At 40.5% G+C, this 27,982-nt stretch overlaps 1 protein-coding gene across 3 annotated transcripts; it reads right to left on the bottom strand.

The window, feature by feature from the left end:
- Positions 1-294: 294 nt before the first annotated feature.
- Positions 295-27,982, bottom strand: HSDL2 (hydroxysteroid dehydrogenase like 2). Of its 3 annotated transcripts, none has more exons than XM_073345650.1 (11): positions 27,787-27,980; positions 23,906-24,069; positions 21,831-21,929; positions 21,513-21,627; positions 16,287-16,390; positions 15,127-15,225; positions 5,801-5,995; positions 5,207-5,278; positions 2,222-2,428; positions 1,760-1,888; positions 295-478 (listed from the first exon to the last, which is right to left on the bottom strand). In XM_073345650.1, exons 1-11 carry the CDS (start codon positions 27,801-27,803, stop codon positions 366-368), a joined length of 1,314 nt encoding a protein of 437 aa, XP_073201751.1. In that variant the 5' UTR covers positions 27,804-27,980; the 3' UTR covers positions 295-365. The 3 variants fall into 3 exon arrangements, with proteins under 3 accessions (XP_073201751.1, XP_073201752.1, XP_073201753.1); XM_073345651.1 differs by having other exon boundaries at positions 2,222-2,407; positions 27,787-27,979; XM_073345652.1 differs by lacking the exon at positions 2,222-2,428 and having other exon boundaries at positions 27,787-27,982.

The raw sequence follows: 27,982 nt of genomic DNA, 5'->3' as shown, positions 1-27,982 counted from the left end.
GCAACTCAGTAGCTTGAAGAAAATCCAATATAAACCTCCTTCATTAGAAAAATGATGATTGGGACAAGGAAGTCTCAAAGCCAAGGAGGAGCCTAAAGAAGAAATGGAAATACCCTACAGCCCCACAAAGAGTGCAAGACCACAGTGGAGAGGAGGAAGAGACCTGGAATGTGATGCCATATGATGGATCTGTTGTCCTAATTAGAATAATGTCAAGTTATTCTTCCTCTAGCAATTCCACATTTCATCAGGTCAATTCCATATTTTTCATAATACATCCAAAAAAAGCAAGGATTAGTGTTTTAAACCACAAACAGTGTTATATTTTTATTAAAGGACAATGTTCCAAACAATAAGCCTTCCCGTCACAGTTTGGAGCTGAACTGAGTCATCATTTTTTCCAACTTCATTGCTAAGGCCATGTTACCTTTAATTTTCAGTTTTCCTGACATGAAGGCCATGGTTGGCTTTAGTTTGCCTAAAAAGAGGGAATAAACATGTTATCAGGAAAAAGAAAAGTAGTACAGATGTGCACTGGGGACAACATGTCACTAAAAGACTACTAATTCTTAGATGCTATAAAAAACTTCTCTTCAATATAATTTTTTGGTGCTTTTTGATTAATGTTAAGAATGCCAAATTGCACTTCTCTTTGATTAAATATTTTTTCCCTAAGGTTCCAGTTTAGCAAAGCTCTTCAGCACATACCTGAAGTTAAGTATGTGCTGAAGTGTTTTGCTGAACAGGAATGGACTGATGAATCAGGGCTTAAGAGATACTCCCTTTTCTGAGCCAACAATTCTATGGTGACTTTTTGTGGACTTTATCATAATGACTGATGTACAGTTTTGTATGTGATGAATTTATGATTTTGGCTATGTCTCTTCTGAATATGTATGAGTGTTAATAGTTATTTTAACTGGAAAAAGTATCAGATAACACAGCATCCAAATACAATTTTTAAAAACGGTGGAGAAATTTTTCCTTTCCAAAAGTATTTTCAATTCCTTCTCACCAATACACTTCCTGTTAGCCCTATTCTGGGCCTACTAATAATGCCAGAGTGCAGCAGAATATTGTGACTTTGTTATACGACCAAACAAGGACTAGATTAAGAACAGCAGTCTTACTTGAGCTGAGTATTTTGAACTCATTTTCTCCAGGGGTCAGAGAGACAAATGAACTAACTTATTTTGCTACCAAGATCTGTAGTTAAAATTGATCTCAATTATTCAGTGTTAGCAAAAGTTTAAGTGTTTGTAGTCTGAAAAGAACAAAAACTACTTTTTACTCACTGAATACCACTTATAAAACAAGCGCTCGAGTGTGCATTTGATATCAGTACATTGGAACAAAACTAATTTTGTGCACTCTGTGGATGCATTATACTCACACACTGTAAGTGTGAAAAATTTTAGAGAGGTGATTTGGGCCTGGACCTAGTAGAAAGATCAATGGACCTATTGAGTCCTTTCTCAAACATCTTAAAAGTTGGGAAGGAAAGTGAGAGTGTCTTAACTAGCTGTTAAGATTTCAGTGACATGAAGATAGCACCACGGTTCATATTCTCAGACCAGAACAAGTGAAGAGATGGAGAGAGATCAGGGAATATTTTTTCACTAGAGCCACCAAAAGCCTAAGATTCATCTGGTTATGAGAACATATAACGAGAGAAATATCTAATTATCAATTAGTCATTTGAATAATTCTAAACACTAATAAACCTGGCTCAACTTTGGTAAAGCCTTTTGTTACTCACCTGAAAACATTTTCACAAAGTCATTGCTAGACATGCTCATAACCACATCTACTTTCACAGGTGGCTCTCCAATTCCTGCGCTCCCAGCTTTGTTCTTAAGATCAATGTACCAAGTCCCTCCTTCGTCACCTACAAACAAGAACAATGGAAATAGTTTACAGCGCATCAAATACAAGTTTGTGCCCAACTCCTGACGATCTAGGAGGTAACTTTTCTTGCTGTCAATTGTGTAATACGACATTAATTATGATAATAGTGTTATGTTAATTTAAATGGTTTAGTGTTTCACAAATGGAAGGGAAGAGGTCTTGTGTCCACATTCTTCAAGGTTTCAAACAAAAAACCTCTTCACTCGCTGTACCTGTGGACGAACTAAGAATGAAGTATTTCTCTGTGCAAATGCTGAATGTATTTCACTGTAAATTTGTAGGTGAAGATTTAACAGAAGAAAGTCTTCCTTACCAGATAGTTCAAACAGATAAACACCTTGGGTAGACCTTACAACATCTTCACTGATTGCTCCCTGAATAATTTTAAATGTTTCTGCAACAGGTCCCAAAGGCTTAGCAGCAGCAGACTCAGCTCCATCGGGGCCTTCATGCTTGGCTGATTCTATTTTCTTCCCCTCTCTGAACACTGGTGAAGCACCTAGAAGATGGGTTTTTTCCACTGAATAAAGTAGATACTTTTTTACACCATTGCGCTAGAAAAATCTGTTTAAAAGTACATACTGCATTTTAAAACTTCAACAGCATTCTAGATCTTAAGACTGAGGAAATATATTTTATCAACTGCCAAACAAAAGAAAGAATTAGCAAATTTAGAATGAAAAGTGCATTTTTAGTCAATGTGGATATTAAAAAGAAAGAGGATAAAGAACTGAAGCTTACTCTGTAATGACCCACACTCCACTGAGGGACGGCGTAGCTATGTTGGTCCTGCCTCAGAATAGGGGATGGACTACAGCGTGCGTGTGTGTATGCATGTCTCTCTCTCTCTGTAGGCTCCAGCAGTGGGGCTTCAGGCTCTCGCCCCCCTATCCCATCGTCCAGGGCTTATTCAGCCCTGCCAAGCATGGGGACAAATTAAGACTGTTGTGAACAGTGATATTTGTATGTGAATATCACTTTTCACAACACTTACTAGCTAGCAATAAATAAATTACAATGATTTGGACATGTATATGTGCATATTTATTTGTTTTTCTTAAAGCTAATTAAGTATTTTAGGGGAAAAAGTGTGAAAGCGGCTGCACTCTGAGGCCACCAAAAAGTCTGTCATGAGAACCCCTTCTCTGGGGTCCCAGTGCCACTTAGGTTTGGCCCAGCCACCATAATGATGGAAGTCCGGGTAGGCCCAATTTGAGAGAGTGGCACTGCAACCCTATGAGCCAGGTCACAACTCCACTCACACAAATTTGGTCCAGTCCAAGGACAGGGCCAAACCTGAGCGCCACTGCAACATTAGACATTGCAACGCCTGGATCAGAGAGCCAAGCCCAGCTAGCCCCACAGCACAGGAGCTGTCGGAGCTGCCATTGTGGGGTAAGTGCCAGGCAGGACCCAACCCTCCCCCCTGGTGGTGGGGGGGGGAGACAGGACCCAACTGAAACCACCCAAGGGCCTCCACCCCCAGACTATTTTCTGGGTTGCAATGGGCCATAAACATTTACAAATGGGTGCTGAGCCCAAAAAGGTTGAGAACCACTGGCCCAGATGACCTCTCAAGGACTCTGCCAGCCCTACATTTCCATGATTCATATTTTGCCTCCCATACACGCACGCAGAAAACCCCCCAGTAACAAATTGAATTAAATCTTAATTCTGACCTTTTCACAATTTAATTTACAACAAACTCTATGTAAAGAGTGTAACATTATACTAAAATTATTTTCTAGGCTTTTAAATGGTTATGTACGTATTGAATAAGGTCAATTATTGCAACAGGCAACACAGTCACATATTTTGCATAAAGAATGTGTATGCGCAGTCGGTTTCAGCAGTTAGTTATCTAGAAGGCTTGAAAGGCGTAAATTGATCCACCCTCCTACCATACTGATGGTCAGAATTTTGATTAGTAGATACGTATAAATTAAGCACAATATAAGTGTTTAACTATGAGGATTTTATTTGTAATTTACACTTAATATTAGGTTGCATAGTGTTTTTAAAAAATATTTTAGAAAGTTAATTCTATATTAAGTTAACTGAGTGATAAAATAGTTCTGAATATTCTATGAAGTGATCTGTTCTTGCTCATTGTTTTCTTATGTAAAGTTTGCTTTTTTAAAAAGCACATTACAACATTTTAATCATTTTCAGATTACAGGTTACAAGAACAACTAAAGACTAACAAATAATATTGCCTCTGAAAACTGTGGCTTAAATGACTACCATCATCTAAGATGTCTGTGGCAGAGCTGGGGGAAAGGAAAACAAAAAACAAAAAAACAAACCACACAATTATCTTGGATCCCACTCTGGTGCCTTAACTGTAAGACCATCGTGCGGAACAGTATGTAATCATACTTTTATAGACTCTCCTGCTGGTAATAGCTTATCTAAAGTGACCACTCTCCTTACAATGTGTATGATAATCAAGGTGGACCATTTCCAGCACAAATCCAGGGTTTAACAAGAACGTCGGGGGAAGGGGGGGGGGAACAACAGGAGAGTGGGTTTGTGGGGGGGGAGGGGAAGGAAGAAAACCTGGATTTGTGCTGGAAATGGCCCACCTTGATTATCATACACATTGTAAGGAGAGTGATCACTTTACATAAGCTATTACCAGCAGGAGAGTGGGGTGGGGGGAGAGAAAACCTTTTGTAGTGATAAACACCCATTTTTTCATGATGTGTGTGTATAAAAACAAACATCTTCTGTATTTTCCACGGTATGCATCCAATGAAGTGAGCTGTAGCTCACGAAAACTTATGCTCAAATAAATTGGTTAGTCTCCAAGGTGCCACAAGTACTCCAGTTCCAATCAGGGTGATGTTTACATCTGTGTGAATGTAGAAGCTAGCTATAATTACTATACGAAGGGTATACAATTAGGCGAGGCAGATCAAAAAAGATTTCTGAGAAGTATGCTTTTGACTGTTTTTTTCTTTTTCCAGGAAGCACTGATGACCCCGATTCCCCCCAAAACTCAGACCTATGAAGAGTGCTTCCCGCTTTTAATTTTTAAAGTAAGGCAAAACTCTCTGAATCAGAAACAGTGAAGGTCCTGTCAAAGGCAAAATGTTTTTGACCCCACCTTAACTAGGGAGCCACTGCCAGTGCCTCCAAAAACACACACACACACAGAGAAATCATTTTTGCCCCCAAGTATCTTACATGAGACCAAGTTCTTGGAAGGAAATATATTGAACAACCTTTATGTTTCACTTCAACATTGGAAATTAGGTTCAGTGAATGAATTTCATGTAAGTACTTAATTTCTTACCATGTGCTTCCATTTTCATAGCTAGAGTATTAGGATCTACATCTAGAAAGAAGTCTGGTAGCAATGGATGACCTAAAATAAAATAATGTGAGGAAGGTGAAGATAAACAGCAAAAATAATAATCTATTTTTGTATCAGTATTAAACAAAGTCTAGGCTTCTAAATAGGTATTGTACAGCTTCTGGAAAGCAAAAGTCAGTAGCAAGGGAAAGCCAGGTACCTAATATTTTGTTTTAGAGACAGATTTTACTTATGACTTTGGTCTGTTCTCCAAGAAGTATAAAACAGAACGAGAAGTCTTGTGGAGTTGCAATGGAAAACCTTTCATTGAAAAGAAAAAGCAGAGGGTGCCTGAGGAGGGGAGAGAGAAATCACAGACTGAGGAATAACAGGTTGCGTAAATCAGTGACATGGAAACATTTTCCTTTCTTTAACTGAGATTTAGTTAGTGGAAGTTCTGGAAGATTGGGCCAACTGTTTCTGGGAATGCAGAAGGGTACCATGGGACTGAACATCCACAGGTCTTTAGCAGAAGAACAGATTATAAACTTACTTATAGCTTATTTCCTTTCTTAACATCATGTCCTTTCTTACCTGGTGCAACTGCATATACATCAAAATTCTTAATTCCTTCTTCTCTCAGCAGATTTTCATCAATAACAAAGTTTCCTGTGAAACTTTTTGGTTTTGTTAAAATGCAATATGCAGCATCTGCAAGGATATCAGTTTTTCTGCATTGCTGTTCCACACCGGCTCCTCCCAGCATATCCATAGCAGACGTATGTATAGCTAAAAAGTTCAGGGAGAAAAGAGAAAATCTGATGGTCAGCACTGATGTTTTAAAGTTCTTCTCCTTTCTCCGACTGCACACAGACATGAAGTACATAGTGAGTTTTTTCAGTATTCTGTGTTAATTAGTGGTACAGTTCTTCTCTTTGCATGAAAATAAAACTAAGTTATTACTAATAAAGAATAAAGATGGAATAGAATTGTCCAAGGACCATCGAATCATGGAAGTCAACGAATGGCTACGCAGGTGGTGTGGGAGAGAAGGCTTTGGATTCTTTGACCATGGGATGGTGTTCCAAGAAGGACTGCTAGGCAGAGAGGAGCTCCACCTAACAAAGAGAGGGAATAGCATCTTTGCAAGCAGGCTGGCTAACATAGTGAGGAGGGCTTTAAACTAGGTTCACCGGGGGAAGGAGACCAAAGCCCTAAAGTAAGTGGGGAAGTGGGATACCAGGAGGAAGCACAAGCAGGAGAGCACAAGAGGGGAGGACTCCTGCCTCATACTGAGAAAGCAGGATGATCAGTAAGTTATCTGACAGAGGATGTGGAAAAAGCTAATGTACTCAATGGTTTTTTTGCCTCTGTCTTCACAAACAAGGTCAGCTCCCAGACTACTACACTGGGCAGCACAGTATGGGGAGAGGACCAGCCCTCTGTGGAGCAAGAAGTGGTTCAGGACTATTTAGAAAAGCTGGACGAGCACAAGACCATGGGGCCGGATGCACTGCATCCGAGGATGCTAAAGGAGTTGGCAGATGTGATTGCAGAGCCATTGGCCATTATCTTTGAAAACTCATGGTGATCGGGGGAGGTCCTGGATGACTGGAAAAAGGCTAATGTAATGCCCATCTTTAAAAAAGGGAAGGAGGATCTGGGGAACTACAGGCCAGTCAGCCTCACCTCAGTCCCTGGAAAAATCATGGAGCAGGTCCTCAAGGAATAATTTTGAAGCACTTCGAGGAGAGGAAAGTGATCAGGAACAGTCAGCATGGATTCACCAAGGGCAAGTCATGCCTGACTAACCTAATTGCCTTCTATGATGAGATAACTGACTCTGTGAGTGAAGGAAAAGCAGTGGACGTGTTGTTCCTTGACTTTAGCAAAGCTTTTGATACCGTCTCCCACAGTATTCTTGCCAGCAAGTTAAACAAGTATGGACTGGATGAATCGACTATAAGGTGGACAGAAAGCTGGCTAGATCATTGGGCTCAACGGGTAGTGATCAATGGCTCCATGTCTAGTTGGCAGCCGGTATCGAGCAGAGTGCCCCAAGGGTTGGTCCTGGGGCCAGTTTTGTTCAATATCTTCATTAACGATCTGGAGGATGGCGTGGATTGCACCCTCAGCAAGTTTGCAGATGACACTAAACTGGGAGAACTGGCAGATACCCTGTAGGGTAGGGATAGGATACAGAGGGACCTAGACAAATTAGAGGAATGTGCCAAAAGAAATCTGATGACGTTCAACAAGGACAAGTGCAGAGTCCTGCACTTACAATGAAAGAATCCCATGCACTGCTACAGATTAGGGACTTAGGGGCTAGGCAGCAGTTCTGCAGAAAAGGACCTAGGGGTTACAGTGGATGAGAATCTGGATATGAGTCAACAGTATGCCCTTGTTGCCAAGAAGGCTAACAGCATTTTGGGGTGTATAAGTAGGAGCATTGCCAGCAGATTGAGGGACGTAATCATTCCCGTCTATTCGGAATTGGTGAGGCCTCATCTGGAGTACTGCATCCAGTTTTGAGCCCCACACTATACGAAGGATGCGGAAAAATTGGAAAGAGTCCAGTGGACAGCAACAAAAATGATTAGGGGGCTGGAGCACATGATTTATGAGGAGAGGCTGAGGGAACTGGGATTATTTAGTCTGCAGAAGAGAAGAATGAGGGGGGATTTGATAGCTGCTTTCAACTACCTGAAAGGGGGTTCCAACAAGGATGGATCTAGACTGTTCTCAGTGGTACCAGATGACAGAACAAGGAGTAATGGTCTCAAGTTGCAGTGGGGGAGGTTTAGGTTGGATATTAGGAAAAACTTTTTCACTAGGAGTTTTTCCTAGTTTCACTAGGAGGGTGGTGAAGCACTGGAATGGGTTACCTACGGAAGTGGTGGAATCTCCTTCCTTAGAGGTTTTTACAGTCAGTTTTGTCAAAGCCCTGGCTGGGATGATTTAATTGGGGATTAGTCCTGCTTTGAGCAAGGGGTTGGACCAGATGACCTCCTGAAGTCCCTTCCAACCCTGATATTCTATGATTCTATGACAATAGGCTTTTCCCCTACTCTTCAGAAAAGTCCATGGAATCTTTATGATCCCCACAGAGCAGGCAGGGCTTCACTCAAATACATTTATTCTTTTGGTTTGAGACAAGCTTGATTTTCTCCATGAGTAGAAGACCAGACATCTGCTTAAATCAAAATCAAGCATTAATAAGAAATAATTTACATCCATTTTAGCAAAGTGATAAGCTACAGGGAACAAAGTTAATCAAATAGATTCACATTAAATTTCAGTGGATTCAGGCGTTCTTGTTAAACCCTGGATTTGTGCTGGAAATGGCCCTCCTTGATTATCATACACATTGTAAGGCGAGTGGTCACTTTAGATAAGCTATTACCAGCAGGAGAGTAGGGTGGGGGGAGGTATTTTTTCATGCTTTGTGTGTATAAAAAGATCTTCGACACTTTCCACAGTATGCATCCGATGAAGTGAGCTGTAGCTCACGAAAGCTTATGCTCAAATAAATTGGTTAGTCTCTACGGTGCCACAAGTACTCCTTTTCTTTTTGCGAATACAGACTAACACGGCTGTTACTCTGAAACCTGTCATTAAAAAGATAATAGTTCACAGTATTTTAGATGCCACACAACTACTTCATTCTTCTCTCTTAGGACGCGATTACCTGAAAATTGTTATCTTTCTTTTTCATGTATTTTGAAGATAAACATTTTGAGACTGCTTTTGTACATTCAAAAGATTTTAAGCTATTATTCCTCCTTCTTAATTTAGGATACTGTGATCATGGAGGCAGACATTGAATTACAGATACTTTGAAAGCCTTATCTTATGTTTCTAATGCTCTTAAAGTGAATTAGGGAAGACAGATATTCACTACTATAAAGTTTAGTCTGCATATAGAACATTTGATTTTACAGAAAGTTTTTAATTACCTTATAAATTACTGTGCAGACTCGCACAGAGGGCACTTTATAAACAAAAGAAATTTATTAGAATATGTTGTTATTGCTTGAAGAGTGGCTCTTCAGTGCATCAGGTTTTGAAGGCTCCTGTGATGAGCCTCACTCAAAATAGAGAGAGCTTCTAGCGTGTCCAATAGTATTTTTAAATACTTAATTTGTAAGATACAAGTGCTTTAAAAAAAAAGATAGGGGGATATATGTTCAAAAACACCTCTACCCTGATATAACACTGCCCTTGGGAGCCAAAAAAAATATTACCGCATTATAGGTGAAACCACATTATATCGAACTTGCTTTGATCCACTGGAGTGCACAGCCCCGCCCCCCCAGAGCGCTGCTTTACCATGTTATATCCGAATTCGTATTACATCGGGTCACATTACATCGGGGTAGAGGTGTATAATTAAAAGTAGTAACTTACCACACAAAAAATATCAAGTTTGAACATGTTTACTTAGCCAGAACTGAGAGCGCCTGTTATGTGTAACTGCACAGGTGCTATTAGTTCTACCACCCTTTTGGAATTACACAGGTTTAGAGGCAGATTTCATAGGAATGGAGTATGGCGTGGGGAGACAAAAGAACCATTTCTTCTCCCACCCCACCTCTTAGATTTCTGACTCTATGGTGGGAGATGGTGGACAGCCTCCATAAGGATAAACTGAAGTTAGCCCATGAAGGCCAAAGTGGGGCTTGAAACCCCAAAGGGGAGGGCTTGTACTGAAGTACTGAAAGTAGAACCAAGGAATGCCTCGTATCAGGTGTAGGGAAACAAGGGCCTCCAAAACAGCGAGCCTCGCGCTTTATTCCAGACAGCAGCAAGGCAGACTGTGGAAATCCTTGGCACTCTCCTCAGTGATGAAGTATTTCGAAATGGGCTTCTACTCAACTAAAATGAAGGTTAGAGTCTAGGGCAGGGGAGAGTGGATAGCCTCTCTCCTGAATCTCCTACAGAGCCAAGAGGGGCTGAGACCATTAGAAGGGAGTGCAACCTCTTTGGGGGAAGTTGATCCTTCATTCAGCAGCAGGGAAGGCAACACAGGCCCTAGAATTGTGGATGAAGACTTCTCCCTCAGTACTCCAAGAATTAAAAGTTCCTCTTTTGGAACTGGACAATTTCCCTGCTGAATGCACCACACTTAGATCTCTTGCAACAGAACTGGAACTCAGAGGGAGTGAGGGTTCCATCCAGAGTGGATTTAAAAAACAAAGTGATGAATGGTCAAAAAACTGGTTTGATATAAATACATTTTTCTTTTTAAAAATAAAAATTATTTAAAATTAAATTTGAAATTCTGGCAACCTATGTTAAGTCCTAAACTTGCTATATTACTTATTATATAAAAATAATTTAAATTGAAAAATATTCAAGCAGTACATATTTGATGAAGTTTTTGTTTTGTTTTTTTAAATCAAACTACTGAGCTGGCAGAAGTCACTGACTAAGCATCTGGACCCACAGTTTGTGAAGTGCAGAGAGAATATCTTAATTTCAGTTTACTCAACTAGTTTAGTTCACTGACTAGTTCGTTTAAATTTAAAACTCCAACTTGGAGTTGAAAAAGCAGGCAAGCCTCTTTTCCTCTTCCAGTGTCTGACTAAAAACTGGCAAGTGGATGCGATCCACGAGTTCTAAAGTCCTGAAGGATAGCGTAACCATAAAATCAGTTCACTCTGCTAACTACAAATAATCATAGAAATGTAGAGCTGGAAGGGACCTCATGAGGTAATCTAGTGCATCCCTCCATCCAATGAAGTATACCTTTATAATACTTTTTTTTTAAAAAATCACTTTTAAATGCAAGACATATTTGATAAAAACTACTTTTTTCTCTTATGTATCCAGCACATTTAAGGTAGTTTTATTTAATCTAATAAAAAAAAAAACCTTACATAATGCGTTTTTAAATTGAATTTCACTTTCCAGCCAAGTAGAGCTTCACATAAAACATGAGTAAAAAGATTAATCCTCTAGTCAATCACCATTTTCTAACATAGTAAAAATGGAAAAGTTAGGAATCTGAATAAATAGATGTTAAACTATATAACTGCTTAAATAAATATGCACAAATACTTCTTGCCAACCAGGAGCATACATTGTAACACCAAATTTTGGGTAAATGGTACATTTAGTTGCAAATCAACATGTTTTAATGGTTACCAACCAATAAGCATCAACCTTTCTTTAGGAAAAGAACTAAGAAGTACAAACGCAAAACAAGATTAAAATCAAGTAGATAAACCAAGGTTTACTACTTGTTGATTTAAATCAATCCATTTTGGTGCCCTCTCCTTTGCTTCTTCTCCTTGTTACTTGATAATGAGAAAGACAACTTTAGTGACAAAACCCAAGCTGTTTTTGGCTTCCAAGGCCCTCTCAGAATAGAGCATCTCTCAGACCTGAACTTGGACAGCCACAGGGATTAGGGTTTTGAAGGAGCAGAGACTGTGAACCTGGAGAACTACAGGAGCTTCTTCCATCTGCATGCACTGAAGCCAATACTCAAGATCCTTGTGGGCCAGAGTAGCAAACAAATATCTGTTGGGCAAAAGCCCTTCCACCCAAGCCACAAGAACATCAGGTATACAGGAGTCTGTCACAGACGTTTTGCTTCTGCAACGAACACAGCCTTTAAGCTTGGACTCTCCTACAGGATCCAGCATCAGGGCAGGAAAAAAAGAAGACCCCAGAATAACTCAGTTGGGTTAGGAGAGGTAGTTGCTATGGAATCAGAGTTATTTAAATCCTAAAAAACTTACCTTCTTTTAGAGAAGAAACACAGAGGGTTCCACGTGAGGGAGAGGGTACGGGGGTCTCTGCAGGGAACTGTGATTCTCCGTTGCCATGAGGCGGGCCGGGAGTCTCCATATCTTTTGCTGCCCTCCCCCACCCTGGGGCTGCAAGCCTGGGCTGCCATCGGGCATAGAGGCACCAGTTTAATAATACTGCGTAGGGCCCCATAAATCCTAAGGACGGCCCTGGTTTTAACTACAAGTGGCTTACCCTAACTTGCCCTTTTCTCTACTCGTCATAAAGTTGTGGTTAGCACCATGTCAGCTAACTTAGCTATTATGAACTGTGTTTAACTAGGAAAGTCTCCTAGTATAGACAAATGTTAGAGGTGATCTCCCCAAGTCGGGGCTGAAGCATATTGGCAGGGCAGCATGCAGAAGCTTCATTTTTGCCATCTGTTCTACCTGTTCTTTTGTTCAAATAAAGGACTTCAATCTCGGAGAGTGTCAATTCACCACCTGTTGCAAGTACTAAATTCACATACAAAATTTAATTCAGTTTTTTAACTTTGTTTGATAGTTTAACTTATGATAATAGCAGTAGGTCAAAATGACCATAAAGCTTTTGGAGCAAAGGAGGGAGGGAAAGGAAGGAAGAGAATTCCAGCTACTTCTCAGACACAGATTCACAAAGATGTAATTGATAGAAACATCTGATTTCTTTTTTAGGACATTTTAATCAACAGCAACAAGTCCCTTTTTTATTGGAGTGCCACTAGAGTTTGCAATTTTCTAGTTCCACAGTTGTTTCACACTTGCTTTTGAAGCACATAAGTTGAATCATTTAAGAGTACAATTAAAGTACAATTTTGAAATGTATTAGTGGTGCAAAGGTGCAAACCTTATTACTCAGCGTATGTGCCCAATATGCTAGAATTCTAAGCATGCATGTACTCTTCATATTCAAATGAGTATAAGCAGCATATGAAAGCTGTCCCTATGATCCTGTATAGCACTTTTCCCTTTTTCAAATCACATCTGTAAGTGGCTATACCTTATAATACATCCTAAATTAAAAAGACATTTAAGCCATATTGACCTACATGCAGAGAGGGTAAGCCTTAGAAGATGGATAAAATACTGAGAAGAGTTATGTTCTATTTTTCAAGCTGTTCCCCACAACTGTAAATCTGGTTACCTCCAGTCAAAGCATTACAAACTGAACACTTAAACAATTAACAAACATCCAAAAAAATCAAAACCTTTAAAATATAAACTCGACAGATTTACTTTGCTACTCAAGGGGTCATAAGAGATTTTTAGTTAAGTTATTTATGTCTAAAGTAATGAGCAGCTCTAGACAGACTAATGAGACATAAGAACAAATGTTAAGAAACACATTTGGACCTTCCTACATTCATTTGCTTTAAATCACTAAAGTGTAGATCTGTCTGTTTTTACAGGGATAGTGTAACTTATTGTGCAGGTGGAAGAGAAGGAAAATATCTAAATTTTGCAAAGGAAAACACTAGAATAAAGTATAATGTAGCCCATACCTTTGATTCTCAAAATAATCTTACTTGGTTCAATTATTGTTTTCTTCAAAATGAGAGACTAAGGCCCCGTCTACATATAGTTTTTGTACCAGTATAATTATTTCAATTAGATATGTGACTTTTTTTAAACCAAAGTTGTTGTGCCAGTACAATCTCATCTAATTGATCACCCCATGCTGTGGCAGGACCAAGTATATCTAGACTATCCCTGACAGGTGTTTTTCTAACCTGTTCTTAAAAGCTTCCAGTGATGGGGATTCCACAAACTCTCTAGGTACCCTGTATTCCAGTGCTTAATTATGCTTACTTTTCCTAACATCCAACCTAAATCTCCCTTGCTGCAAAATAAGCCAATCACTTCTTGTCCCAACTTCAGCAGACATGAAGACCAATTGATCATAGTCCTCTTTATAACAACCTTTTATGAGCACTTTGGAGGGCAGGACTAGAACTCAAAATTCTTGACAAATTGGAGAATTGGTCTGAAATCAACAAGATGAAATTCAACAACGTGCACAGTACTTCACTTACAATGGAAAAAAAAATCAAATGCACACCTACAAAATGGGGAATAACTGATTAGGTGACAGTACCACTGAAAAGGATCTGGGGCTTATAGTGGGTCACAAATTGAATATGAGTGAACAACATGATGCAGCTTCAAAAAAGGCTAGTATTCTGGGGTGTAGTAACAGGAGTGTTGCATGTAAGACTTGGGAGGCAACTGTCCCACTCTACTCGGCACCGGTGGGGCCTGAGTGGTAGTACTGTGTCCAGTTTTGGACACCACACTATAAGAAAGATGTGAACAAACTAGACAGAGTCCAGAGGAAAGCAACAAAAATTAAAAGGTTTAGAAAACATGACCTAAAAGGAAAAGTTTATATAACTGGGCACATTTATTCTAGAGAAGAGAAGGCTGAGAGGGATCTGTTAAGTATTTAAATATCATAGAATCATAAAAACGTAGGACTGGAAGGGATCTCAAAGAGTCATCAAGCCCAGCCCCCTGCACTGAGGCAGGACAAAGTAGTCAGGCATTCCAAACACTATCAGAACTTGCTTCTTGTCAAATATCTTCTCAGAGCACAGATGCACAGCACATATTAAAGATAACATAACAAATGATAATCCCTTTGTGATGCTGTTCACATCAGAGTCCTGTGCACGTTAAAAAGGGAACAGAGTAAATGAACTTCAGAAAAGCAATGGGCAAATGAAACCTTTAAAAATATTTTTTTTAAAGTGGGTCAAGTGAGCCAAACATTCCACAGGTTGCTCCAGTCAAGTGTAAGGCATAAATAAGCTGCTAGCAAGCAGCCACTCACTATTTGCAGAGCATGCGGTCAGCCATTTGATTACAGTCAATGGCCTAACAACTATGAAAGAGTGGTGCATCTACCAGACACCATTATTTTGTAGGAAAAACACTGAATCTGAGCAATGAAAAACAACAAAAAACAAAGAAAAAAACCCCCACCCCTCAGAACAGTGAACTCATTTTCAAATACCTGCTCTGAACAATCTTAAGAAAGCCTATTCAAAGTGACATACAAGAGGTCTGCAAGATGGAAGGTTGAGCAGAGAAGAAATACAACTACTAACATCAAAGAGAACATTATAGTATCTTAAAACAAGTCACCTGTTTGAGGCCATAAAGCATTGACTGCAACTTCTCCTTTAAATTCTTCTGCCATCCCCAGCACGCACATGGACATGCCATATTTAGAAATGGTATAAGCTAAGACAAAGTAAGAATTTTATTTAGTCAGGTAAAAATATAATGTCTGCGACAAAATTTTAAGATTCACTGATTTAATTCTTTACTCCTTGATGTAGTGTAATTATTTATTAAAAGAAGTTCCTTAGTGTGGAACAATCTGCATAAAGTAAGAACTGGGAAGAGAATGGGTCTGCATTGAACTTTTTAATTAACTAAAAGTTTTGAATCTAGAATCATACAAGATTAGAGTTGGAAGAGACCTCAGGAGGTCATCTAGTCCAACCCCCTGCTCAAAGCAGGACCAACACCAACTAAATCATCCCAGCCAGGGCTTTGTCAAGCTGGGCCTTAAAAACCTCTAAGGATGGATATTCCACCACCTCCCTAGGTAACCCATTCCAGTGCTTCACCACCCTCCTAGTGAAATAATGTGTCCTAATAGCCAACCTAGACCTCCCCCACTGCAACTTGAGACCATTGCTTCTTGTTCTGTCAAGATTAACTTCTTTATGTTGCCATTTATTATTGTTTCAACTGCACTAAAATGGCAACTACAGAAACTTTTAACAGGCGAAGAAGGTGATCTAGTTTCACTGTAGGTTTGAAAAATTAAGTTTTTGCCATCCTTTGGCACAAAACACTTTGAAGAGGATAGAGACAGCAGAATTGTCATCAAGCTGTTCCGTACACATAGGGTCTATGACTTGCTTCTGGCCCACATGACTAGAAAATTGTATTTCATTATTCTTATAAAAGAATGACAAATCGGGGGTAATTTTGTCTGTTTTTTAGGTAAGGAAATGATTAGGACAACTATTACCATCTACCATGGTGTTTCATGGAATTATGTCAATGGTATTCTTTATATGGGAAAGGACTGACAGGGCCATGGAGAGTGAATTACCCTCTCACCCCTGAAATAGTCATGAGGCATGTTGTGTAGGCTTCCCCAGAAACAACAGGTACAGTACAGGCTATGGTAAAGCAAGGGCTTCAGTATCCAGGCCTGTCACTCTTGTGCATTTCATAATTATTCATTTTAAAAAATTTTAAAAATAAGTAAATATAACACCACCTACCACAATGATTTTTGAACCATATGGGATTCAGGTTAAGTGGTGGGCTAATGTTAAGGATATGAGCAATGTTACTCTTTCTTAAGTGAGGAAGGCATATTTTAGACCTGAAAATGAAACAAAAATTAGACATTTAGTAGTTGTCAGGTGCATCTCTTTTAAACAAAAATTTTATAATTTTGGCAAAGCCACTATCTTTTAAAGATACCAGTGGACACACAGCATCTTTTAAAGTAAAATCTCAAAGTAATCTACTCCAATCTTTTTTTAAATTATAAAATAAATAAATATTATATATATCTATATCTATCAGGGTTGGAAGGGATCTCAGGAGGTCATCTAGTCCAACTCCCTGCTCAAAGCAGGACCAAACCCCAATTTTTGCCACAGATCCCTAAATGGCCCCCTTAAGGATTGAACTCACAACCCTGGGTTTAGCAGGCCAAAGCTCAAACCAGAGCTATCCCTCTCTCCCTCTCCCCGCCCCCCACTTTGCACCTGCCCTCATATCAATATTCTGCTTAATCTAAACAGAGAACCAAGATAATGTCATCTTACCTAAATGAAAAGTCCTTCCTAATATTTATGCATGCACACTGGGCCAGATTTTCCAAAACAACTTAAAACCCACAAATAGAGGCAGATTTTCAGAAGTGCTCAGCATCCAAGAGCTCTAATTGTGACACTTTTAGCTAGATATTTTCAGACTGTTAAACAATTTATCCAATGTATTAAGCAGAGAGGTTTTTCTTCCACATTAGCCATGCATGTCATCCTTTAATTTTTTTCCCTTTCACAAAAACATACTATAGGGAAAATCCCATTCTCCGTTAAAAAGAAAACTGCACCCATTTTCTTCAGTTCAAAAGTCCAAAGACTTTACAGTGTATAAGGCACTTGTTACCATAAATAAGATGCAAACTGTTTCTTATAAAAGCTGGTCAATACGATTGCCATCTCTAAAGCTAGTGCTACAAATGGATATCTGTTGGAAAGTGATGTAATTTACGATAGTTAGTAGCGAGAAACTGATATAAGCTTTTAGACCCCAATCCCACAATTGATTACATGCAGTTATGTGCAGTCAATTACAGGGGTGCGGCTTCAGACCGTCAACAATTTGGGGAGTAGAGATTGTCATTTACTGTAAGTCTGAACAGTGCACAGCACACCAGGGCCTGAATCTGGTTAAGATCTCTAGGTTATGCCACAATAAAGTATTAAAATAGTAAGTAGGATTAAACACATTTCCAGTCTACTTTAATAATTGTTTCATAGTCAACCAGAACTCAAATATTTAAACAAAATGTTTAATTTTTATGTTATCAGACATTAAATTACTTCTCATCTGAAGAAAAACAATGTTTGCCTTCAATTCCAAAGGTTACAGCCATGACTATGAAATCTGCTTCTTCCTTTGGTCCAACAAGCCCAAGTCCATTCACCTTCTGGGCACTTTGTAAGACACGTGCAGCCATTATATTTCTCAGTGGGAGGGTTGGGCAAGGATGGTTTTGGTTGAGATGGAGAGTGCCTTTCAATGCAATTTTTTTGATACTGTATAACTCAAATTAATGTATGCTTTAATTTTCTGCAAGTGTGTAAACCAAGACCATGTTGATAAGAACATATATAAAATAGAAAATTTAAAAACCACACACAACCATGCTACTAATCTTAATAAATGTAGTATCCTGCACGTGGAATTTACCACAAATCTCATTAAAGAACTGACTTTTCACACATTTATTAATAGAACCTGGCTACACAAGCAGCAAGGGAAGAAGAAAAAAGGGGATGAAGTGTGTGGATAGATTATGCCCTAGGTCTTCTGAACTAATAGTTACAGTGGTAGTAACAAAGACCATTCCCTGGTGTAGGGGACAGAGAGAGCCTGGAGCAGTGGACCTGGTATAAGATCTGAGGCCTGAACCATAATCAAAGTTAGGCCATGTCATGAACCAAAGTCAGGCCATGTATTAAAGCTGATGCTTATAAATTCACTGTCTGATACATGATCTTGGCAAAGGTATTGCTAGTGTTGCTAGGACACAGGCACTCCTAAGAAGCAGACAGACACTGGGTATGTCTGTGAACACTCTCCAAAAGATTAGCCCAGGTACATCCTGACCGAACTCCAGATAGAGGGTTGACAGCAGAAATGCCTGGAGCAAGATACTAGGGGAGGTAACAAGCAAATGTCATGAAACACGTATGGTGATATGTAAGTTGTTCGTCTCAATCTATAAATATCGGGATATATCACCTTAACCATTTGTGAGGCTGAGGGGACAACAGAAATTCCTCGTGCTGACTGAGCTGTTCCTTGCCAGTGGGCACTTGTGTGTTAGTGCACCTGTAACCACAGAGCCAGGACACCAATACCATGCCTTGAGGGCAATAAACCTGGCCGAGTGCCTTTGTCACTGAACCATGCCGGTGATCTTTCTTTCTGGGTAGTACTATCGAGGTCTGCTGAACCAACTATCTGTGCATGGCTGGGACAGCATTATGGAGAGCCTGTCTGCAAAGGCCTGTACTCTAAGAATTTAGGTGTATTCTTATCACTTGGCTAGTGATAGAGGTATAAAAGAAAGAATCAAAACCACTGTCTGCCAGTGTAAGGGCCTTCTCTTACTGTGACAGTTTGTGGCCCTGTTCTTAGGCTAAGGCCTTTGGCTAAGCAGCAGAGGCAGCCATAAGCTGGGAAGCGAACGGTCACATCCTCACATTCCAAACTAGTCACATTGAAATAAGGTGCTATTGGGCTGTTAGGCACTATCAGGACAGGATTGTATTCCTATCACCTCCAGAGAAAGGGAAGTGCCTAGAAAATGTAAAAGGAAACTTAGTTTGATAGCATCCTGTCTGGCAAGAACTCACTTATCAATAGCTGGGATGTGAAACCCTCACTTCTGTATTGTTTTGTCATTATAGTTCCCACTTTGCTGTTGTTTGTCTGTATAATCTCTGTCTGGTTCTGTGATTGTTCCTGTCTGCTGTATAATTAATTTTGCTGGGTGTAAACTAATTGAGGTGGTGGGATATAATTGGTTACATAATCATGTTACAATATGTTAGGATTGGTTAGTTAAATTTCAGGAAAATGATTGGTTAAGGTATAGCTAAGCAGAACTCAAGTTTTACTATATAATCTGTAGTCAATGAGGAAGTGACTGGGTGTGGGTGGGGGTGGGCATGTGGGTGTGTGAGATGGGAACAGGGAATGGGGGTAAGAAAATTGGAATCATGTTTTGCTAAAGGGGGAGATGGGAACAGGGAATGGGAGTAAGGAAGTTGGAATCATGTTTGGCTAAGGGTAGGAATGGGAACAGGGACACAGGTGTAAGGCTCTGTGGTGTCAGAGCTGGGAAGGAGGATACGAAGGAAGGAAACTGGAATCATGCTTGCTGGAAGTTCACCCCAATAAACATCGAATTGTTTGCACCTTTGGACTTCGGGTATTGTTGCTCTCTGTTCATGTGAGAAGGACCAGGGAAGTAAGTGGGTGAAGGAATAAGCCCCCTAACACACACCAACTGACAACACCTGGTAAATATTTTTCTTTGGGTGTCATTTATCTTTCATATTTGTCAATGGGTAACAACACAAAACTAAAGCTATTTTCCCCTTTTAATGCACTGTAGCAAACAAAGAAGAGATAGCAATGTCAGCACTCCTTACAGATATTAATCAGAGTTAATGTCACCACCGAGGAAATGTGGTTGCCATTATTGAGAAAAATACGACTGTAATATTGTAAATGAGAAAAGAGTATTTATTCAGAGATGTGGCAATGTGGCAGACATTCATAGGGTGTTTTTCAATATTTTCTTGAAATGTTTTCCTGCCTGTTATTCTAAAGGATGATTTTCCCTAATGAACTGTGGCACTTTACCCATAGTTAAGTAACACGTTACAACTACGTTAGGAAAAAACTAAAACAAAGACCACCTCCTTAAGTATAGCTTCTTTAGTACAACATATAGTATAAGAAACAGAAAAGTGTTTTTGTTGTTTACCATTTTTAAACTACTTTTATAGCAACCTCCTTCTCCCTCCCCACCCCCACAAGTTTTATACTATTTTTAAAAGATCAGAATCATTTCAAACAAATATGCAATTCCTTTTCACTAGGTTAGGTTCATTACTCAGACAATATGATTTTAAAAACAAATTAATCTTTATAATGTAGCACTACGGATGTCGTGCTAAGAATAGAATTCAAAAGATCAAAGAGCTCCTTGATCACCACAAGCATTAATTGAATGAAAGCCTCAAAATTAAGGTTTTATTTTCTGAACAATTTTTAAAAAATGATACACTAAGTGTCTAGAAAATATGAGATTTCATCTTAGTGCATTACCAATTTGGAAAGATGAACAAAATATAAAAAGAGCCATACAATTGTGGAGTCAACTCTCAGTGATATTTGATGAAGTAATGAAAGCAATATTGTTATGATGGAATTGTAGACCACATTTTCTTTCACTGAAAATTGATTTCCTTCTTAATTATTCTGATTTGTTTACTGTAAATCATTTGACAGGCATTTTTCCTTCATAGGGCTGAAAAGGAACATTTGTAAGAAGGCAATTTACAATTAAGATACACCCATCACAAAAATATACAAAGTGATTTAACATTTATAATGATTTCATTTAGAACAAGAGAACAGGAAAGTTTTAGCAAAACCTGGGGTCTTACGATCTGAAGTTCATTTGCCAGAACTGCATTAAACTTAGCTGTTTGTTTCCTGTATGGAGAGCCTGAATACTTCTGTGTCACAAAGTCACCGGTCACCAGCATTCAAAATCAGACATTAAGGACCAGATCCACAAAGGTATTTATGCTCCTTACTTCCATTACTTTCAAAGTATGTTAGGGGCCTAAATATCTTTGTAGATCTGGGCCCTAGATCTTACTGCAAACCTAGGAGAAAATCTTTCCAATGACACATCCTTTAGTCTTTCAACCGAAAATAGAGTTGCAAGAGTTAATCTTCAACCATTCATTCAGAATCTCTCAATTATTCATTCATGTATGTACGTGTGTGTACACGCACATACACCTTATACCTTAAACTTTCACCTCAAATTAAAAAGTTAGCATAATAAGATAACTATAAAAGTTACTGCATGAAGTGATATTGTTAACTAGGTTGAAAATTATGTAATTAAATCTACTGATGTATTTAAACAATTTAGTTTCCCCCCATATAGTACTTACGCAAGATAGGTTCCTCTTGCGTTAGCACTCATCATAAGATCCACTTTCTTTGTAGGAGTTTCCAAGGTGCCAGTCAAGGAGATAGCACTCGCATTGTTCACCAAAATGTCTATTCCTGATTTTAAAATAATTCATTTTGTGTTAATATTTTAAACTCAACCATTTAAAACAAAAAGCAGAGAAAAAACAAAGTGTACTATCCAAGTTTATTCAATGTTTTTAAGCTAACCTTTTGACTATTTTGACAGAAAATTTAGAAGGCTTTTCATTAACACACACACACACACACACAACACCCTCCATGATCACTCATTATACCTCCAAATTTCTCTACAGCTTTCTCCACTGCGTCAACTATTTGCTGTTCTTCCCTCACATTGACGATGCATGGTAAAGCCTTTCCTCCAGCAGCTTCAACTGTATAGTGGAAAAAGAAAAAAAAAAAAGACATTTCATTTTGAACTTGCTCTTACACTGAGCAAAGGGATAAAATATTCTCTGAGCAGTGGTAATGATTATCAAACAGACTTCAGAAACATATGATGCAATCTTTACAGCTACAGAGCACCATCAACTTCCACTAGCTTCAATAGGAGTCAAAGCTACTCAGCACCTCACAGGAATGAGAGTTAATAACTGTGGCAAACCAGAAAATTTAAGAGCTGCAAAGGATCACAAGCCCACACAGTGGCATTAGGGGGTCAGTACACACAGACACATTCATTCCTAAGAGAAAACTAACTTTCCTATACAGCAACATCTTCTACTGTTTGACGATGAAAGGTAAAGGGGAATCTGCAATTATGCATTCTTCAGCGAGACTTCCTTGGAGAAAGGGGGAATACTTCATGTTATTGGGAAGAAGCTAAACGTTAAAGTATGGCCTGTTCTTCAATCACTATAAATTTCTAGTGTTCCAAATGTACCTTTAAAAAAATAAAATATTTGTTTTAAAATAACCAACGTCATACTGCTTTAACTGATTGGAAAAGGGCCAGTCACGGGTCCAGGAGTAAATATTGCTCATCCTGACCTTCATGCCAGGATAATTTGTGGGAATAGAGGGAGGAATTCTACACTTTGGAGGCAGGAAAAATAAGAAGGAAGTGTTTCTCTAGCAAGCCGATTTATTTATTTAAAGAACAGAGTAAGCCCTAGTGAGCAGAGGTCTCTTTGTTTCCAGCCCTGTGCACCATTCCCTAGGCCAAAGGGTACTTTGAGGGGGGGAATGGATGGAGAATTTACTTTGTCTGTGTCCTGTCCAGATGTGTTTTGTGAGAGGCATGATGGGGCACCACATGCGCAAACTTGGGGCGGGGGACGGTTGGTAACAAGTTAAGAGCAGGATGCGGTGAATAAAACTGATATGAGGTGGCTCAAAAGCCTACCAAACCTGCCTGGAATTACATGGCTCCCGACCTCAGACCTATTCCCCTGACAAATTTTGAAGAGCTGCTGCAAACCATAGAAGTACTAGAGCACTTTAAAACGGTCTAAAGAATTTTTATATTGAGAAATACTACGCAACCTAAATAAGGATTGCTGCTTCTCGCTCTATCATACTGCTTCCCCCCAAATAAATTATGGAGACTACAGCATACCACTATTAAGAAACATACAGGAGTAATTTAACTCATGCTCTTCCTTTTGTGAAAATTCTTGAAAGAAATAACCAAACTAAATACTGTTTTAGGGCTAGAGCCTACAGATGTATGTGCGTAGACATAGGCGTGCACCCGGGTTGACTGTTCTAATGCTGTAAATTTGCAAGCGTTATTTTGGCAACAAATAGTAGCTTGGCTTAAAGTAAGAAAACAATTGTAGTGGTGCTACTTCTTTAAAATAAAATACTTTTAACATGTTTGTTAGGTGAGGTACATGTTAAATTAATGGTTCAATGGATATTTTTAATTGTAAAAAATTTGGAATGAAAGAAACTCAAGTCATATCTAACCAACTATTATTTCGTTACCACAATAATCAAATTCTAGGAAGTTTTTTTTTCCAACTGGAATATCACATCACACTTTATTCTGTGACTACCATTTAATAAACACTGAAAAGAAACTTTAAAATAATGAATAGTATGTGCCAATACCATAAACTCTCTATCCACATATCTATATCTATGCACATACACTTCATACAGATACACAGTCTCCATCACCATAGTCTCTTCACACCTCACACACGTTAATACATTTACCTTGACAACACCCCTGTGAGATAGAGCAAGTATTATCCCTAGTTTACATATGGGCAACTGGGGCTGAGAGAGACTAAGTGATTTGCCCAAGGTGTCACAGTCTGTGGCAGAGCCAGGAAATGAATTCGGGTCTCCGGAGTCCCAGTCAAACACATTAACAAGACCATCCTCTCTCTTTAAAACTTACTCTCTTCTGCAGCAGTGTAGATCGTTCCTGGGAGAGTGCGATGAGGTTCGCCTGTCTTAGCAGCTATCACAATGTTTGCACCGTCCTTTGCAGCCTTCAAAGCAATTGCTTTGCCAATGCCACGGCTTGCACCCGTGATGAAGAGAGTACATCCTGCTAACTTCCTAGAAACCGGGAGGGGGGGAGAGAAGGGGGGGTTCATTCATTCCAGTGTGAAAACAATAAATTAAGTGACTTCTCAGTTATCTTAAAGAGGAAAAATAATTACAATTAGTGCTAAAATTTTTGACTATTTCTTATATATAAGTTTTAATGTAGGTATACCAGAAACTTATTAAGCTGCAGTACAACATTATATGACAGAGTCAGTGCAAGTGGATAATTTAATATGTTTATAGACAGTAGGGCCAAAAAGACCACTTGAGCCACACAAATGGATCCTCTCCGTTTTGCAAGAATACTCAATACATGATTTCAAACAATAACTTTTATAAGTGCTGCAGTCTGACAACAGAGTAAGAGTGCAGTGTCTGAACTGAAATCTCAACAATATCTCAAACTTCTTCTGCATAATATAATCCACTTACACAGCTTGCAAAGTGTGTTATAAATTACAGAATTCTAAACATAAAAACAGCAGTGTTCTAACTTAAACACGATCTGATGTTTCAATTCATAATCACAACACTAACAATGTACCGGGGCTGCAGGGAGGTATCGAAGCCAAAAATAAGTGTTCTGGTTTTCAGAGTTGGTGAGCTCCTATTGATGTCAAGTTTAAAAATTATGCCCTTTATACCCTCCCTGTACCTTGATTTAAACTAACTTTAAAATGAGTGCAATAAAACTATCTTATCTTTGTGAACATATTACAGCCTGAGGTCAAAATTTGGTACATAAGAAAAGTATTACTGAATTTAAAAGAAGTATTTGACAATCCTCTCTCAAGTGATAGGTTTTCCAAAAAAGGGAAGTGTATTTTATTGTTCTGAATAAAATCTGTAACCGTCAATTATTTTCCATTATTTAGTGAAAAACCAAAGATCTAAATTTTCAAATGTGCACAAATCCACGCAAGAGCAACCCCAATTTGCATACAGACATACACACACACACAGTGCTGTGCACACATGCACTTCAGCATACATACTGTTGAAAATCTGGGCCAGTCTTTATTCATAACTTTTCTCTGGGTCTCAGCTAGCTTTCTGCAAACTCTGAGCACACTCCTAGTCCCAATACACTCAAAAGAGAAAATTCTCTGGCCTTGAAAGAGCAAGACTGGGACCCAGTCACCTGTTCTAGCAACTGGATCCACCAGCACAAATCCGTATACCCCGGCAGAGTTCCACTGAAGTCAACAGAGCCCTGCAGGGGCCTGGTCTAGCAGATCCCACTGCAGGATTGAGGTCAATTGGTGAACATGCAGCTATAAGATCAAGAGAACCCAAATAAAGCTCAAAAGTTACTTGACTAGATTCTAATTTCTGCAGAGCCTGCACGGCCAACAAAAGGAAAAAGCAGTAGTTGTCCCTAAATTCAAAAGATATAAACACATGAAGTTGACCCACTTTTTAGAGCAAGGGCTACACTAAATAATTTGGATTAATCATTTACATTGCAAAATCTTCTAGTCTTAAATATATTGTTCGGCAAGTCATACAAAACTCTCCATAGCTCTCTCATTGCCCACATCTCTGCATTCAATTCCTCCCACCAACGGCTTCATGCCCTTTGCCCTGCTGAAACTTCTCTCCTGGCAGCTACCTTTGATCCCATCTACTCTGCAGTTACAAAATCAGGATCCCAGTTACAACATGGATGTTATAACATAGTTTTGTACTTTGGCTTGTTCGACACAAAGAAAACCAACCTATTAAGAGGAAAATGGCTATTATGGAAAAGGGAAAAAAGATCCTTTTAGGTCTATAATATAGGTTATGTTTTTATTATATAAAGATTATATGTGGGGTTGGTAGTACTGCTCATTATTAAGGATGCCTGACACATCATTATAACATCTTGTTTTCAGTTGCTTACAACTTTGCCAAACTTTAACTGTTTGGGCAAAAAAATGTCCATGCTAGGCTTCTACCTCAAGTTGCTTTTTGGAAAATTTCAGACAAAATGGTTTAGCAGTTTCTGAAAACAAGACTATGGAAAAGTGCAATGTTTGGCTCCTATTAAAACAATTCTGGCAACCTTTTCTTTGAAGAGCTTTACCTCTCCCAGACTTTAGAGCCTGGCCTTGAAAACTCATGGGGGCAAGGGGAGCATCACTATGAGTGTATGCTCACATACCTCTATTTCAACAAGCCTTTTTGGGGGTTAACCAGTCACTAAGACACTTACTTGTATGTTATACTCCTTTCTCGTTCCCTCCATCTTTCACATCTATTTAGATTAAAAGGTCTTCAAGACAGGGACTGTCAACTACTCTATATTTGTACAGTGCCTGACATAACAGGATCCCACTCATGGTTGGTCCTTAGGCAATACAGTAATAAATATGATAGATAATGAATCACTTAAACCTAGCTAGCCCACTCTGCAGTGCTATTCTGTCCAATTGTGTAGGAGCCTATATATTGCAAGTCCTTTGGGGCAGTTACTTAGTACATTCACACTGCTATGTTAATAACAACCAGGCAAATTACTGTGAGAAATAAGGAACACTCACATTAACTCTACTAAAAAAAAAAAAAATTTAAACCCCTCAAGAATAGTTTATGTGACTGGTTGCTTTGTCCAGAGTACACGATGGATGAACACAGCACCCACAAAGCTGAGTCCAGAAAGCACAAAATACACCACAAGGGAGATGATCCCATTCGCAGCACCCTGGACATGCTGGACACACGCACCCTGGCTCACAGCTTGAGACACATGAATGCAAGTGGGGGCATAAGCTGGCATGCGGAGGGGTCCCCAAAGCTTAAACTGGAGAGGGGGGAATCGAAAAGGGGAAAAATGGAATGGGGACACGGTCACTGAGCTTTACTCTCCCATCTTACCAAAGCTGCTGTTGCTTCCATATTATGATGCCCCCACAACCACTTTTTTCAGACCACTTTAAGCACGGGGGGGGGGGGAGTGGGGCGCATCTGACTGGTGCAGACAGACTGACGGCGGGGGGGGGGGGAGCAGACAGACAAGCACAAGGAGGCATGGAGATGGACGTAGGACAGGTGGGATGGGAATGGGCACAGACCCTGGGGGGCACGGGGCTGGACCCATGGCGGACAGAAAAGGGCAAGGGCGGGGAAGCAGGTGGGTAGGGCGCAGGCAGACAGGCGGGCCTCGGGGGGAGGGGGGCGCAGGCAGACAGGCGGGCCTCGGGGGGCGCAGGCAGACAGGCGGGCCTCGGGGGGAGGGGGGCGCAGGCAGACAGGCGGGTCTCGGGGGGAGGGGGGCGCAGGCAGACAGGCGGGTCTCGGGAGGGGGGGCCCGCAGGCAGACAGGCGGGTCTCGGGGGGGGGGGGGCCCGCAGGCAGACAGGCGGGTCTCGGGGGGGGGGGCCCGCAGGCAGACAGGCGGGTCTCGGGAGGGGGGGCCCGCAGGCAGACAGGCGGGTCTCGGGAGGGGGGCGCAGGCAGACAGGCGGGTCTCGGGGGGGGGGCCCGCAGGCAGACAGGCGGGTCTCGGGGGGGGGGGGCCCGCAGGCAGACAGGCGGGTCTCGGGGGGGGGGGCCCGCAGGCAGACAGGCGGGTCTCGGGGGGGGGGGCCCGCAGGCAGACAGGCGGGTCTCGGGGGGGGGGGCCCGCAGGCAGACAGGCGGGTCTCGGGGGGGGGGGCGCAGGCAGGCAAGGCGGGGGGCGCAGGCAGACGGGGGGAGGGGTGCACGGGCGGACGCTCGTAGGGACAGAGCGGTCCCGCTTACCCGGTGTTGGGCAGCATGGCCGACAGCCGCGTACGCCACGAGGAGGCCGAGCCCCCCGGACGGAGAGAGGGACGGCGGGGGGGGGGCGGTGGAAGGCGAGCCCCAAGGCCGGCGCGCGGCGCGTCTCTCGCAGGCTCGGGCCTGGCGCGCCGGATTCCAACGGCCGAGCGGCACTAGGGGAAAGGGCACAACAATG

The sequence above is a fragment of the Lepidochelys kempii genome, chromosome 5 (genome assembly GCF_965140265.1).
Source record: "Lepidochelys kempii isolate rLepKem1 chromosome 5, rLepKem1.hap2, whole genome shotgun sequence".
NCBI classification, from domain to species: Eukaryota; Metazoa; Chordata; order Testudines; family Cheloniidae; genus Lepidochelys; species Lepidochelys kempii.
This window is presented reverse-complemented; position numbering and strand designations above follow the sequence as displayed.

Excerpts from the sequence above, each read along its gene's own strand:
- HSDL2 (XM_073345650.1), bottom strand. Across the intron at positions 21,930-23,905 it reads CTACACTGCTGCAGAAGAGA|TTGAAGCTGCTGGAGGAAAG; the intron begins GTAAGTTTTAAA and ends TCCACTATACAG. Across the intron at positions 21,628-21,830 it reads AGCTGTAGAGAAATTTGGAG|GAATAGACATTTTGGTGAAC; the intron begins GTATAATGAGTG and ends TTTTAAAATCAG.